This window comes from Nicotiana sylvestris, chromosome 11 (genome assembly GCF_000393655.2).
Source record: "Nicotiana sylvestris chromosome 11, ASM39365v2, whole genome shotgun sequence".
NCBI classification, from domain to species: Eukaryota; Viridiplantae; Streptophyta; class Magnoliopsida; order Solanales; family Solanaceae; genus Nicotiana; species Nicotiana sylvestris.
The window spans coordinates 87,633,145-87,648,580 of record NC_091067.1 but is presented as its reverse complement, the minus strand read 5'-3'; the positions used below and the strand labels follow the sequence as shown (position 1 = coordinate 87,648,580).

The following is a 15,436-nucleotide window of genomic DNA, read 5'->3' as shown; positions in this document are numbered from 1 at the left end:
AAAGAAAAAAGGCAAAACTCGTAGTTGAATTTTTCTCCTTGCTCTTAGCGTATTCTTACCTTCAAAGGTGTTGTCTCCCTTCAAAAACGATTTGAGAAATTATTTACATGATGTAGGGTTTGCATGAGGTGAATCTATCAAAGCCTACTTCAGACAGAAATTTTGGGTGTGCTTGTCTGCCCTCGCGTGACATGAGGGCATACACGAGCTCAGTTTCTCGTTGTAGGGTTTGCATGACCGCGAAGGTAAGCCCCCTCCGCTTCGTGTTCGCGACCAGCTCCTCGCATTCGCAAAGAGTTACTCCACCCCAATCATAATTTTCCTTTCACGATCACAAAGCACAAAACACCAGACATCAGAAAACAACTGAAACTAGCAACTTCTAAGTCTGTAATGGTCTGTAGCCTATCCAAAACTTACCTGAGCTGCTCGGGCTTAAAACCAAACATCCACAGAAGTGTAATAACATTATACGAACTCGCTCGCGCGATCAAAATACCAAAATAACACCTAGAACTACGAATCAGATATCAAAATGCATGAAATTTTAAAGAAAACTCAAGAAATTCTAAAATCACAACCAGGAGTCTGAATCCTATTGTCACGATCTAAACCGAAGGGCCGCGACGGGCACCCGGTGCCTTACTCAACCGAGTACCAGCATAATATATCTTTCTTATTATACTATCTTGAGTAAATGAGCCAGAAAACCGTCATGAGATAACAAGAATAAAACATACGGGAATACTCAACATATGATGACCCAACATGATATACAAACTTATACATATGACATACAGGCCTATAAGACTGACATGACCATGTGTAAACTTAACGCATAGGCCAACAAGGCCATACAAGTATCCATAAACCTGACATCTGTCTACAAGCCTCTAAGAGTACATAAAATCATAAAGGTTGGGACAGGGCCCCGCCATATCAATCAATACATATCCAAAGCATACTGACCAAATAGGCAACTCCGGAGCAAGTGGAGTGCACCAACATCTCCGCTGAGCTGATAGCCTACTAGGAGGAATGTCAACCTATCAATTGGGACCTGCGGCATGAAACGCAGCATCCCCAGGAAAAAGGGACGTCAGTACAAATAAAGTACTGACTATGTAAGGCAGGAAAGCATAAACAAGAATAGTAATATAAAGAGAGATAGAAGAGATACAACCTGTAACATATGCGTGCCTCTGGGGGCTACTAACATGAAATGCATAATACATATATATACATAAACGTTTAAAAACATATGCCTCTGTAGGCATCATCATCATCATCATATCGTACCCGGCCTCAAAGAGGGCTCGGTAAAAACGTATCCGGCCATCATAAGGCTCGGTAGAATCATACCCGGCCACGTGGAGCTCGGTAAATCCAACTGATCAATGGTTGCACAATAGGTGTCGTACCCGGCCTACTATAGCGCGACTCGGTAGAGTAAAATAGATACTATATATAATGCATGCTAGACTCATGGAATCACGTTCTAAACCTTTTGGAGTGACTTAAGGTCATTGCACCTTCGATTAACATTATGGACATCATACCATCAATGAGATTCTATAGGATTCAAGGATCATACATACTTGCTTAAAGGAACTTTATAAGGAAAGAACAACATGGGCAACCTTAGTTTCTAGGAGTAGATCCATTATGAAATAGCGTATTCATTTCGCTTTAGATCATGCCAAAAGAAAGAGGGAAGTGCCTTAACATACCTTAACTATGGTGATTCCTTAATACCTCCCAAGCAATTCTTCAAAAAACTCAACTCAATCTACCATTGCATAAGGAGATTCAAAATCAGTATTGAATAAAGGCTAAGTCTTCAACTTAAACTTGTAGCTCGTTTATATATATTCGGGCAGCATCTCCCTTGTAACAAGAGCCTCCTCAAATATAATATACCAACAACAATTACCAGAGAATTCCAGCAATACATAATTATCAATAACAAGACACCGTAAAATAACAACAAGTCATAACTATTTTACGACGAGCGACAAGCTCCAATTGGAATTTGAATACCCCATATCACCCCTTATAGACTTTTTACTTTAACTCAATAGTATCACTAACATGATAATTAAGTCATTCATCAATAATTCCAGCCTTATACCATATATCCATAACAAAGAAAATGATTCACAACTCCAATTATTCTTAATTAGCAACTTTATTCACTAGTTCATGTCTAGTTCATCCATTTAACTTAACCAATGCCAAGATAATCTTAAGAGCCTATAGGAACACAATATAATTACTTCCTACAGTGGATGCAAGTCGAAATCCATATTATATTTAGCTTACAACAGCCCAACACACCCCAATAAATTCATACCAAAAACAGCGACTATAGTAGTGTCCAACACCCCGAAAATATTACAAAGAATGACTAATCCGTCATTTTGCCAATGACTAATCCGTCATTTTGCCATTACGTGGTGTTTCTCCACACCATATATTCTCCAAAAACTCCATTAAATAGCAGCAAAATATACATCCCAAAAGCTACACGAAACAGCCCACAAAACAGTCCATTACAAATCAAATAACTCGAACTCACGGCTTCCGATCACTGTCCCGTCAGTTCTAACTATTATGAAATGAATTGATCAAACTTCCTTGATATTTAAGATCTTAAAACCAGAAATTAGGCATTCTTATTAACTTCAAAATACCTTCAAAATCTCAAACTATAAAGGAAAAAAAAAGTGATATAGTGATATTTACGTCGTAGGGATCATTTTGATGTTATCACTACTTGATTTCGTGCCCTGGATGATAGTATCGTTGAAAATCCTTATGGAGGACTTGAGGGTGAGTTTAGGGGTGTTATATGGTCGAGCTCTCTAGAAAACTAAAGTAAGAGACGAGACATAGAGATAAACATCCCATTTTCTAAAAGTCAAAAAGTGCCACGTGGCACCCTCTCATTAGCCCTTTTTCAAATGTTTATATCTTTTTATCCGGATGTCGTATGAAAGAATGGTTAAGAGCGTTGGAAACTACATTCCAAGACCTTCAATTTGGTATATAATATGTCCCAAAAAACATCATATAGCACACGAAATATATTTCTCAAAAAGTTTAGTTACAAGGCAAATCCTTAGTCGGTTTTTCCGCAATTTTTCTCAAACTTTATACTTCATATCCAAATATCATATATAGTCATATCATGGATTTAAACTCATTTAAATTATGATTAAAAAGTCTCATATTCATCTTAACTTGCTTAATACTTCGGCAAACCTTTCTTGTCCTTGTAGAAGGATTTCATCCTTTTTGAGCTTACATCAATTGACTCACGACGTACTTTCAGGTACAAAAACATGGGTTGTAACACCTATTAAACCAACTCCGATTTGCACCAAGTTTTGCATATGAGTTTCAAATAAGACAAGTTTCAAATAACAAAACGGATCCGAACCAAGTCCCGGAACCAAAATCTGAACCCGATAACCACAGAATCAACCTACGGTCAAACCTACGAAATTTTCAAACCTTCAATTTTCTAGTTTTCGGCAAAACAAGTCAAACCAAGTTAGGGACTTCCCAATTCAATTTCGAGCATACGTCCAAATCCAAAATCACGATACAGGCCTACCGGGATCGTCAAAATACCGATCCGGAATCGTTTACACAAAATATTAACCTTAGTCAACTCACGTTATTTTTAAAAAAATCATGTTTTGTCCAAATTGTCACATAAAAATTGAACCGCAAAATTGATAAAATGAAACAGAAGTGAACCGAACGGACCGATAAACATTACAAGAAGAGTAGCATTTCACTATTAGCTAATACAAACAGTCCTAAAAAAAGAAAATACAAACAACTAAACCGTTATTCTCGTTATCTTCCATCATCACCTCGTCTTCGCAATCACTCTTTCAGATAAAAAACGCATTTATTCCACCCCATTTTCAAATCCCAAAATTTCGCAATTTTTTTTTTCCAAGTCCCAAAAATTCCTCAATATTAATCATCACTCTAAAAAATAAACCAAAATCCCATAGAAGTGCATAGTAATGGCGACCCTAGAAAGCTTGATCGGATTAGTGAACAGAATTCAACGAGCCTGTACTATCTTAGGAGATCATGGTGGTGAAGGAATGTCCCTCTGGGAAGCTCTTCCTACTGTCGCCGTCGTCGGTGGTCAGGCTAGTATTCCTACGTTAATCATAAACAACAACGTCTCGATCCCAAAAATCGGGGTCACATATATTTAAATCATTCTTTTTCAATTTTTTCGTCTTCGTTATGTTCAACATTATTATACAGCGAATCAATAAATCAAATAACTCTGAATCTCTGACTAGTTGGAGTCCGCAATACGAATCTCTACATTATAATAGTGTTACATGCATTTATTTTTGTTTGGAACGTTTCATTTTCTGATTTTGTGGTGTGATAATCAATCAGAGCTCTGGAAAATCATCTGTATTGGAAAGCGTCGTGGGTAGAGATTTCCTGCCTCGTGGATCAGGTAATTTTAATATTTTTTAAAAACTTTGGATTGCATTTTTATGTGTGGAAAGTGTGATTCATGATTATTGATGAGAGAAGTGTAATGCTGAACACTGATTTAAGTATCACATGGTAATATTTCTAGGTACTGATCTAAAAGTCTCTATTTTCATAGTGAAGAAGTGATAGAGTAGTTATTGGCGTCTTATAAATCTAGGGTAGGTACTTTATTTGATTATTAGGTTATTCAACTGCTCTCAATTTCAAACTAGTTGGCGTCTGCTATATGAATCCTCTATATCCTTTTTTCTCTCTTCGGACCAATTTCATTCCATTACTAACTAATATGTCTCGTAAGATTAGAGGTTACCTAAAACTAGAAGTTCTCTGAATCTCACAATTATCCGCTCACTGAGATACAAGTCCCTAACCAAATTATTGATCTTCTCTCATAAATCTCTTTACTTTTTTGCTTTTTGAGATTAAAGAGTGTTTGTTGCAATTGTCGTTGTATGATTTGAAGTTAGCAGTTAAGCACATTTCTATCCAGTCATTTCTCTTTTCCCCTAATTACTCTTTGAGTTTATACTTCATCTAATTTGGCTTTCTGCTTCCTCGTCTTTTGAAATTTGAAAGGCATCGTCACAAGGAGGCCATTGGTACTTCAATTGCATAAGACTGAGGGAGGGGCTGAATATGCGGAGTTTCTGCATGCTCCAAAGAAAAAGTATCCTGACTTTGGTGAGTTTTGATATTATAAGAAACTTACTTTCTTTAACTGCTGGTCTTTCAGTTTTGGTTTATTTGATATGTGTTTGCATGATAATTGAACTTTTACTAGGTTTGTACGCTCCATATGCTACATATGTACGTCAGTTCATGAGTTCCCTACTTTAACTTGAAATGAAAATCTTTTGAGATCTTCTAATAAGAAAGACACTTTGAGCAACTTGGTATGAAATGTTAGAGAGAGGCGTTTGAGTAGGCTTGTATCCTTGCCAGTGACCACTACTGCAGTTCGTCAAAAGATTATTTCATTCAGGCATATGTTAGATCAAGTCCTCCAGATACGCGTAAAAGCATGTTACAATGATAATTTTCTTTCCTAAAATTAGAACTGGAGATTGATTGTCCTCGCATTCTATGTCATGCCCACTTCCTCCCATCTCTGATTTCTGTTCACAAGATGAATTAGAGATCTCAACTGCTTCCATTGTTTACAAAGTTTCCACCCATCAAACTTTCCTTTAAAAAGGAGAACGAATTTTGAGTTGACATTAACATTTATGTGCGAGAATAATGCCATCATCCATTCAAATGTAAGCTTTTCATTATTTACAACATAATGTTTGTTTATGCAGCTGCGGTACGTCAAGAGATAGCAGATGAGACAGACCGCATAACAGGGAAGACCAAGCAAATTTCTAATGTTCCAATTCACCTGAGCATTTATTCTCCTAATGGTATGTCTTCTGCATCCTTACCAGTTTATCAAATCTTGCTTATGTTGATTGCACTTGTTCAATTCTTGAAATATGGCTATGGTCTAAATTGACCATCTTACTATGACGCATTTCCTAACAATATCTTTGAGGATTCTTGTCAGTCAACTATCATAAAGCATCATGTCTACTTTGGTTTTATTGACAATCTGATTACATCAGTTTAACATATATCAATTCAGCTCTTTATGACCTATCAGCAAATCTTAAGTGAAGTTAGGCATTTTGCATGGGTATAATACTATAATGTATCCTAGTTTGTTGTTGATAGAGAAAGAATTTACGGCGAATATTAAATGCATTAATGGACCAGCCATAATCCACCAGATAGAAGATAGTTTGTGTGTTACGCCGGTTAAATTTGAGGTCCTGACCAAAAGTTCTTTAGAATTAGTGCTTTATTTATGCCACATCATTGTGAGTCATATTTTTCTATCCCCCCCCTCCCCCTCTTTATAATCTTGAATAGCAAATGCCTATATTGATATAGTTACTGTTTCAAGTTAATGACTATCAAGTGCATGTTTTGTCTTACAGTGGTAGATTTAACACTCATTGATCTTCCTGGGTTGACAAAGGTTGCTGTAGGTGAGCACGAAATCACTACTTTCCTATAGGTATAGAAAAGGAGCCAATCTTCCTGTGGTGCTGTATTACTTAGCTGTTGGCGGAATTGATATGATAAATCTTGAATTATGCAGAGGGACAACCAGAGAGCATTGTTGAGGATATTGAAATGATGGTCCGTTCTTATGTGGAAAAAGTAAGACTACGTTCAAGCTTGAATAACTAACTACTTGAAAGATACAGAATTACTTTTTATTGAACTACGTTTGGCTTTGTACTAACAGTTAAAGTTTGTGGAGTTGGCAATTTACTTATGTATTACCTTTCTACATCTACCATTTAAATATACGTCCATCAGTATGAAAGTCTTAATGTGATCATTTACATAGGAAATACAATATATTTTTTGCTGCTTTACTTATAGGTATAGGGTGACAAAAAAGAATTCATGTGGACTTAAGAACATCAAGATCTAGAGCAAAGGTGGGAAAATAGATTTAAAGCTCAAATTATCAACATCTTTATGATAATGAAGCCAGATATATGTGATATCTTCATGCGAACTGAGATTCACATTGTTGATGACTAACAAGGGCTCATCTGAAATTGATATGATATGTTATTAGCATTATACTTATTAAAGGGCAACATAGCCTCACTTTTCTTCTCATAAATATAACAATATAGCTGCAAGAAATGTAGGTTGTTTCTCAGCTAGAAAAGTGAGAAACAGATTTGTCCAAGTTTCTATTTGGTTGCCACAAAAATTAATGAAATATAGCTTCACCGAACTGTAGGTTTTTCCGAAGTTAGAAAAGTGGGAAAACTATGACTTGTCCAGATTTCTTACTGATTGCTACCAAAACAGCAGAATACATGTAGGCAATTACTGTCACTTGAACACTCTCCTATTACTTTACACCAGACAATCAACATCATCTATGTCTTGGGCAAGCCCTTGCATAAGATTGATGACTAAAATGGACATTCGGTAGTGATGTGATGTTTCAAATTTTGCATTATGTTTAGTAAAGGACATGATTAACCTCACTTTGTTTCTCAGCAAGAAAACTGAGAGAAACAAGACCTGCCCAAATTTCTTACTTATTGCTGCGAAAATAATGAAATATACTCTGATGCTCTTACTGTCCAAACAACTTATCCTCACTTGTGTTTTTCAGCAAGAAAAGTGTGAGAAACACTTACAAATTTTCTGCCAAAATAATGAAATATACTCTGATGCTCTTACTGTCCAAACAACTTATATGCTCTCCTATAACTTTTCACAAGACAATAAACAGCAAGTATTGTTGCAAGCCTCTCAACTAGTGTTAAACCCCGTAAAGCCTTCATTTCTGCTGATGTGTGCTCTTCATGAAAGAATATGTTATTCTATGAGCTCATCTCTGAATGATCAGTGTATTATAAAGCAAACTATGTTAGTGTTCCATTTACTTTTACCAGTGGGAGTATATTTGAAGTGTATGGTCCTTATCAATGATTAAGTTCATGTAAATTCTCGTAGTCTCCTCCTGAAAGGAATACCATTTGAGGTTCTCTCTCATATGTGCTAAAGAACCTCGCTAACTTAACAAACAGCAAGTTGTAGAGGAACATACTGCCACAGTTACCGTTGTGAATGTAACCTCATTATCATGTCTGATTGGTACTCTTTAACCACAAAAACGGTTAATCTAGATCTTGTTAATAATGTTATCAGGAATAGGTGTGTTCAGATGCTGTTATGTTACACCCCCCCCCCCACCCACCCCACCCCACCCCACCCTTTCCAAACTCCTTTTCATCCATGTATCTTCTTTGGGATCTGCTCTGTTGTTCCTACCACAACTTAAGCACCCACAAGTATCTTTAAAGTTTGTCTTGAACAGTGTATTACATGTTTGCTTTTCTAAACTGAGCTTTTAGGGCAATAGCATGTGGAGGTAAGATTCAGACTCTCTTTTCTTTTTCCTTTTTTTTAGGGATAAGTAAAATTCCCACTCGCTTACTGATTGGTCTCCAATATCTCTTCGAATTACAATGCATAAAAGTCATATTACTTGGAAAGGGCTATTGGATATTGAATGTCTGCCTGTAGATGAGAAGATCACCACTGCATTGATATACTCTTTCACGGTAGAAATAATATATAGAGCTCCTCTTGAAACATCCTACCTTTGTCTCAAATATTTCATCTGTGTCAGCATAAGCTACTTCTCTGGAATGTTAAAGAACATGTGGGCTTTATCTTCAGGGAGAGAGGGTGGTGAAGTTGCATGATATTGATGAAAGATTGTTTTTCTATTTCCATATTCTTTTTTGCCGAACTACACTTTGAAGCTACTAACAAGAACGAGTTATCATGTTCTATCTATAACATGTTTAAACTTTATGTGCTTTTTGTACTAGCCCAATTGCATCATATTGGCTATTTCTCCAGCCAATCAAGATATTGCAACTTCTGATGCAATAAAGCTTGCAAGAGAAGTCGATCCTTCAGGTATTACGGTGGGATATGCTAATTCCGCACTTCCAATAGGTCATGCTAAAATTGGGTGTCTGATACTGAATTTTCTGATTGTACTTTATATTCTGTTCATATTTCAGGTGAAAGAACATTTGGAGTTTTAACAAAACTTGATCTGATGGATAAGGGAACCAATGCCTTGGATGTATGATCCATACTTTACACTAGTTTGTGATCCTTGCAATACGTATTGCCTACTATATTCTTTACTTATTTTTAGTTTTATTGATGTTTAAGGTACTTGAGGGTCGATCATACAAGCTTCAACATCCATGGGTTGGAATTGTCAATCGTTCACAGGCTGATATCAACAAGAATGTAGATATGATGGCCGCTCGTCGGAAGGAGCAGGAATATTTCGAATCCAGTCCTGAATATGGACATCTTGCTCATAAAATGGGAGCTGAATATCTTGCCAAACTTCTATCTAGGGTTGGTTTTCCTTTTTGGCTTTCAAATATTTCCTTTTGGGTTAAGAATTCCCTGAATTACCATTATTAACCTTTTGCCTTTTTCCTTTTTGAAATTTCAGCACTTGGAGACTGTGATTAGACAGAGAATACCAAGCATTATTGCTCTAATAAATAAGACAATTGATGAGCTTAACTCTGAGTTGGACCGAATTGGCCGACCTGTTGGTGTAGATGGAGGGGTAATTACAGGATATGATTAAATCTGAGAACTAATGGTAATTGGGAGCTAATTTTCTTAATTATTAATTTGAAGTAATTTCGTCTTTCTACAGGCACAACTGTACACAATTTTGGAAATGTGCCGTGCATTCGATCGAATATTTAGAGAACACCTGGAAGGAGGGTAATGCTTAACAGTTAGAACTTCATAACATAGAATCACAGCATGCTACTAGTATTTCTTTAAATGAACTTCATTCATTCTGTCCATGGAAATGGTTAATTTTGAGGCGTAACAAGATTCCAGTTGGTAGTTTGTTTACCTTATCTCTTCACTGTGGAAGTGTAACGAGATTCTAGTTGGTATAGCACCCAACTATCCTCATTCTTATCTTGAAGATGTTCAAGTAACTTGTCTTGACTCATGAATTAGACATGTTAGAACATGAATGCTTATTATGTATGCATATAAGCGTTTTCCTCCTCATTGCCGTTGACGTGTGGAAAATAAGCTCTTCTAGAACGTATATTCTTGACAACGAGAGCAGTTAGGTAAACATGCACAGACATCAGCTACAGGCTTGCTGTCAGATTTGAGCCTACTAAAACTGTAAAATGAATGCTGCCACCATTTATACTAGTTTGATACCCATATGAAACTTCAAGAGCAGGTTTTAACATCATTTTCCTTCTATGAGCCATAGTACAGTGATTAAATTCTTTTGCGTCTTCTCCATTCCTAGAATCTTCCTTTTAAGTTCCACTGTCAATAATATGTGGAAGTTCATTTTGGGGTTTTGTGTTTTACGGGTAAAACCCCTGCACTTTTGTAGCACAATCCTTTCCCTCCTTTCTAACTATAAAATGGATGTTAGACAATAAATACGTGGGCGAGCACACAATTGACTATGGCAGTCAATGATGGAGTTAGTATACTGCGTGTGTCTGTGCTAATTAAGTAGGCTGTTAATCTTTCCAAATCTTAGGTTGGAAATATTCATTTGAGTAATGAGGAGTTAATCAAAAATTTATTCTACAAATCTTTCTGGTTAGAGATCTGAATGTCCCTGTAGGTATAAGTCTGAGATTTAGAAAACCTCTGGTTTTAGATAGTCCCTAATTCCTTACAAGATAAATCATGTAATACTGGAATGATATGGATCTTGATATGGATCTGAATAGAGCAGAATGGGTACAGAGGATTCACATAGCCCATCTAACTTATTTGGGATTGAGACATAGTTGATTGATTGACTCTTGTTCTATCATGAGCTGACACGCTGAACTTATTAGAAGAAGTTACACTGATCTGAGTTCGAGGGGCCAGGAGAATCGAACTCTATTTCACTTTACTATTATATTATATGATTGTAAAATGTTCTATTTTCTTATAAAAGGGTTACTAGCTATACTTTATTTGATCTCAGGAGGCCAGGTGGCGATAGAATATATCGTGTCTTTGACCATCAGCTACCAGATGCTCTTAAGAAGCTTCCATTTGATCGTCATCTGTCAACGAGTAATGTCAAAAAGGTTATTTCTGAGGCAGATGGATACCAACCTCACTTAATTGCTCCTGAGCAAGGGTACAGAAGGCTAATTGATGGATCCCTTGGCTTCTTCAAAGGCCCCGCTGAAGCCTCAGTTGATGCAGTAAAGTTCTTAATTTTGATTCTTGTTTAATATGTTTGTCTTGTTCAAGTGTTATATATCTGTGGTAGACATTACGCTAAGTTTCATCAAAATCCTGCTTTGTGGAAATCAGAAAGCTTTGATTTTATCAATTAGATAGTTCAAACAGTATGAGGTAATGTAGATTAAGAAGGAGAAAAAATAGAAGGTAATCTCAAACGTCCACACAGACACACATATAATATGTCTCTTTTCAGAAGATGATACATATTTAGTTCAATATGCTTAAGTATATATTTCTTTTGCAATCTTACTTATGAATGTTGAAGTATTTAAATTACTATTCTTCTGTATTTTTATCAACTACGACTATTTTAGGTTTGGATCTCATGAAGCCTTGGGATCTAGCACGTATCATGGTAGATGTTTGACCAAAAAGTATAATACTCTTTGTTAAACTAATTAAAAGGTAACTGAGGTGAAAGGTGAATCCTAGTCAAGCATAATAATTCTTAGATCTAGCGAAAAGTTTAAGTGATACCATTTACTTAGTGCTCGGAGTCGTGTATTCTATCATTAAATGCGCACTTTGGAGAATAAATGAAGAATGAATGATGAGCAATAAATATGGAAAGTAGCAATAAATGTAAATAGGAAGAACAATTCACCCAAATATCAAATGATGTGGAAGATTCTTCCTTCTGACAACGAAATATGGTAGTAGATAAGAAAATGAACAATGCTTTCTTGGATCACGTGAGTGGGAAGGAAGAATAATCGATAAAATCAATCACTATGGAAAGGTAAACTTTGTATTTTCTCTCAAGGGTCAACTTCTTATAATAGTTTTTTCAGAATTAATCTCACGTGCCCCTTTACTCTTTTTCTATTTATATGGGATGTACTCTAAAAACCCTAAAAAAAAGTACAACAAAGGGAATATTCAAGAGAATATTCCCATCTCTAGTACCGAGACTGCACTAGCCGTTATTCCTACTCCTCGCTATTCGACTTCAGCTTCAACAGCTTGCTCAGCGACTGCTCGTTGTTGGGCTTTGGTCGACCTCGGAACAGTCTTCTCAATTAACGACCTTCCTACGCCTGATTTCCTAAGTCCGATTTTGACCCATAGAGTAGAGTTTTACTTCTTCAAAGATAACTGCTTTTTTTTTTTTTTGTGTTTTGCAGGTGCATTCCATTCTGAAAGAACTTGTGAGGAAGTCAATCGTAGAAACCCAGGTAAAGCAGAGGTCTTCTGTAAGCCTTGCTCTGATGAGTGGGATTATGTTGTTCTTCCCACATGTTTGCTTGTTTAACAATAGGAAACTGGAGCTGATCCTTTTGATAATTCTTCAAATATTTAACCCAAAAACTGTAGCTATTTCTGCTGGCTTATGTTTCAAATTTCCTGCTATTTCATTTTTATGGATCTCAACTGAATCCAAAAGGATTACTATACGTTCAGTCTGCTGCAATATTAGTTTGAAACTGTAGTAATTATATCTACTAATATTTTTTAACATAGTACTTATCCATTTGTATCATGACAAGTTGTAAAATGTTCACATTCATCGTCAATTAGAATTGTTATCCTAGTTGTCCTTCGAGGATTTGTGTAGTAGTGCTTTTAGGTATATATTTCTTTCTTTGTCTTTTAATTCTTAACTAGGGAAGATTTTGAAGTATGATTATAGGAATTTGTGCAGTCACTAGACATTGGATTTCTGTCTGAGATTTATGAAAGGATGAAAGAATTCTGTGCTCTTCATATGCAGGAACTGAAACGTTTTCCGACACTTCAATCTGATATAGCAGCGGCAGCAAATGATGCTCTTGAGAAATTTCGTAATGAAAGTCGAAAGACAGTTTTGCGGCTGGTGGAGATGGAGTCTTCTTACCTGACAGTTGAATTCTTTAGGAAGCTTCAAACTGAACCAGAAAAGACCCCCCAAAACCAGGCACAAGCAGCAACGCCAAATGTAGACCGTTATTCAGATAATCATCTAAGAAGAATTGGTAAGTATCATCAGATTGCTTTGCCCTTTTCATTCCATCGATAATTATTTCCTGAACTGAAAATAAGATCACACACTTCTCTGTGAAGTCCACCACATAAGATACTTTTTAGTAGAACTGGAACATATAATCATATTCGGGGAATTGGTAAATAGTATATTGCTCGTGTTTTCTATTCAAAGATGGCAGACTCCTTTGTAGATTCCACCCACTAGGATACTTTAGTGAAACATATCTGTTCCATTCTTACGAAAGTAGAAAATTTAAGACATACAGCGTCTAAATTATGTTGCTTCATCTGCAACAGGTTCAAATGTCTCTGCTTATATTAGTATGGTCTGTGAAACATTGAGGAATACTATTCCTAAGGCTGTTGTCTTTTGTCAAGTCAGAGAAGCAAAGAGGTCATTATTAAATCACTTCTATGCTCAAGTCGGAAGGAGAGAGGTAAAGTATTCGAGATTGTTCACTTGTTTCCTCAATTTTTATTTCCTCGGGAGACTTTTGTAGCGAAAATGGATAAGTAAAGTTTTATGCTAAATATAGATTATGCTATCTGAGTAGATCTGTTGGGACGATGACAAAAGGGACAAAAAAGAAAAATCTACTAAAAGAAGCATAATAATCCAATATGGTTTGGTCTCAATCTACTAATATAAAAGAGGGAAAATAACTTATCGAGAGAATTAATTCTCCCCTAAATAAGACTCTCTTAAAGACTACATTCTATTATGTTATTGTATGAGTTCAATTTATAGAATTGAAGAAAATGATTAATCAAATATAGTAGCCTTTTAGAAAAGTAAAAATCAATTATGGAAAACTGTTTGACCTTCCTTCAAGAAAAGGTAAAAATCAAATGTGTAAGAAAATCAAGGCAAATCATAACATGATCATGTCTCTACTATAAAAAAACGTTTGATGCTTCGCTGCTCAATAAACGTGATAGAATATTCAGATTTAGAGATGCTAATGCAAAATGGATGATGGATACGGAATAAAACACTAGAGAGAAACTAAAGCCAATAGAGCAGAGCTCTGATTTCTTCATTTTTTGATCTTATCAATCTGTTAAGATGTTTTAGTATCTGAACAGATGAAGGTGAGGGCTATAGATATTACTTTGCTGAATCCTATATGTTTTGTGTGAGAAAACAAGGAGAAGGGGGTTTTGCTAGTGTAGAGAAAATAATAAATATTTGACATTTCCAAGAAAGAAAATACGTAATTTATATTCTCTAAATGTATGTACAGAAGGAGCAGCTGGGGAAAATGCTGGATGAGGATCCCTCTCTCATGGCAAAGAGAGAGACCATAGCCAAAAGGCTTGAGCTATATAAGTCAGCCAGAGATGAGATTGATGCTGTTGCATGGAAATGATGAGTCCTAGTTTTACTATGGAAAAACATATAGGTAACCCGAAAAAATAATTCATGTTCTGGATAAAATATAAAAATAAAGTGGTAGGAAATGAACGCATTATTATCCGGTGGACGCCATGGGCCATGTTCTTTTCTCGATGCCAATATACCTTCTTGCAATAAGGATTTCAGTTTCAAACAGAGTTCTTGACAAAATGTCGTATTTGGTGAATTCTTATTTGGTGGTGCAAAATTATCAGGAGCATTAAAGTGCGCTGCCAGGATTTATTTCTTTATTTGTTATTCTTTCATTCTTTGTAGTTCTAAGGGATTAGTCCAGTTTTGCTTCTGCTGAGCATCACATGCTAGGAAAATTAAATGAGTAGCGTATGTTACTTTGCTTAGAAAGAGCTATTATGTTTTTCGGTTATACTCAAACTCCAGTGAGTTATGATGGAATTATTGCTTCTGTGAGTTTTTCATATTTTCCAGAGATGTCATTTTCCATTTTGTACTATGACCTAGTCCAATATAACCAATTTCATTAGTTGTTGTGCCTAATCTATATCTATCTATATCTATATCTATATCTATATTTATATTATTATAAATATAAAAGCATGAATATAGTGTCGGTTTACAAAAATAACCTTATAATATTAAGCATATTAACTCATAATAAAAGAGCATAATCGGAATTTTAGATATTAGCCTTTA

The 15,436-nt window shown here is 35.8% G+C and overlaps 1 protein-coding gene across 1 annotated transcript; it reads left to right on the top strand.

The window, feature by feature from the left end:
• Positions 1–3,857: 3,857 nt before the first annotated feature.
• LOC104214942 (phragmoplastin DRP1C) lies at positions 3,858–15,203 on the top strand. Its single transcript, XM_009764669.2, has 16 exons — positions 3,858–4,175; positions 4,438–4,501; positions 5,119–5,223; positions 5,844–5,945; positions 6,522–6,572; positions 6,686–6,747; positions 8,961–9,051; positions 9,159–9,223; positions 9,316–9,510; positions 9,611–9,730; positions 9,824–9,894; positions 11,138–11,363; positions 12,531–12,581; positions 13,118–13,358; positions 13,666–13,805; positions 14,613–15,203. The coding sequence occupies exons 1-16, from the start codon at positions 4,044–4,046 to the stop codon at positions 14,736–14,738; spliced, it is 1,842 nt and encodes a 613-aa protein (XP_009762971.1). The 5' UTR covers positions 3,858–4,043; the 3' UTR covers positions 14,739–15,203.
• The last annotated feature ends 233 nt before the right edge of the window (positions 15,204–15,436 follow it).

Coding starts and splice junctions, on each gene's coding strand:
- LOC104214942 (XM_009764669.2), top strand. CDS start 4,044: ATGGCGACCCTAGAAAGCTTGATCGGATTAGTGAACAGAATTCAACGA. Junction 4,502..5,118: donor TTTCCTGCCTCGTGGATCAG/GTAATTTTAATA, acceptor GAAATTTGAAAG/GCATCGTCACAAGGAGGCCA. Junction 9,052..9,158: donor AAGAGAAGTCGATCCTTCAG/GTATTACGGTGG, acceptor TTCATATTTCAG/GTGAAAGAACATTTGGAGTT.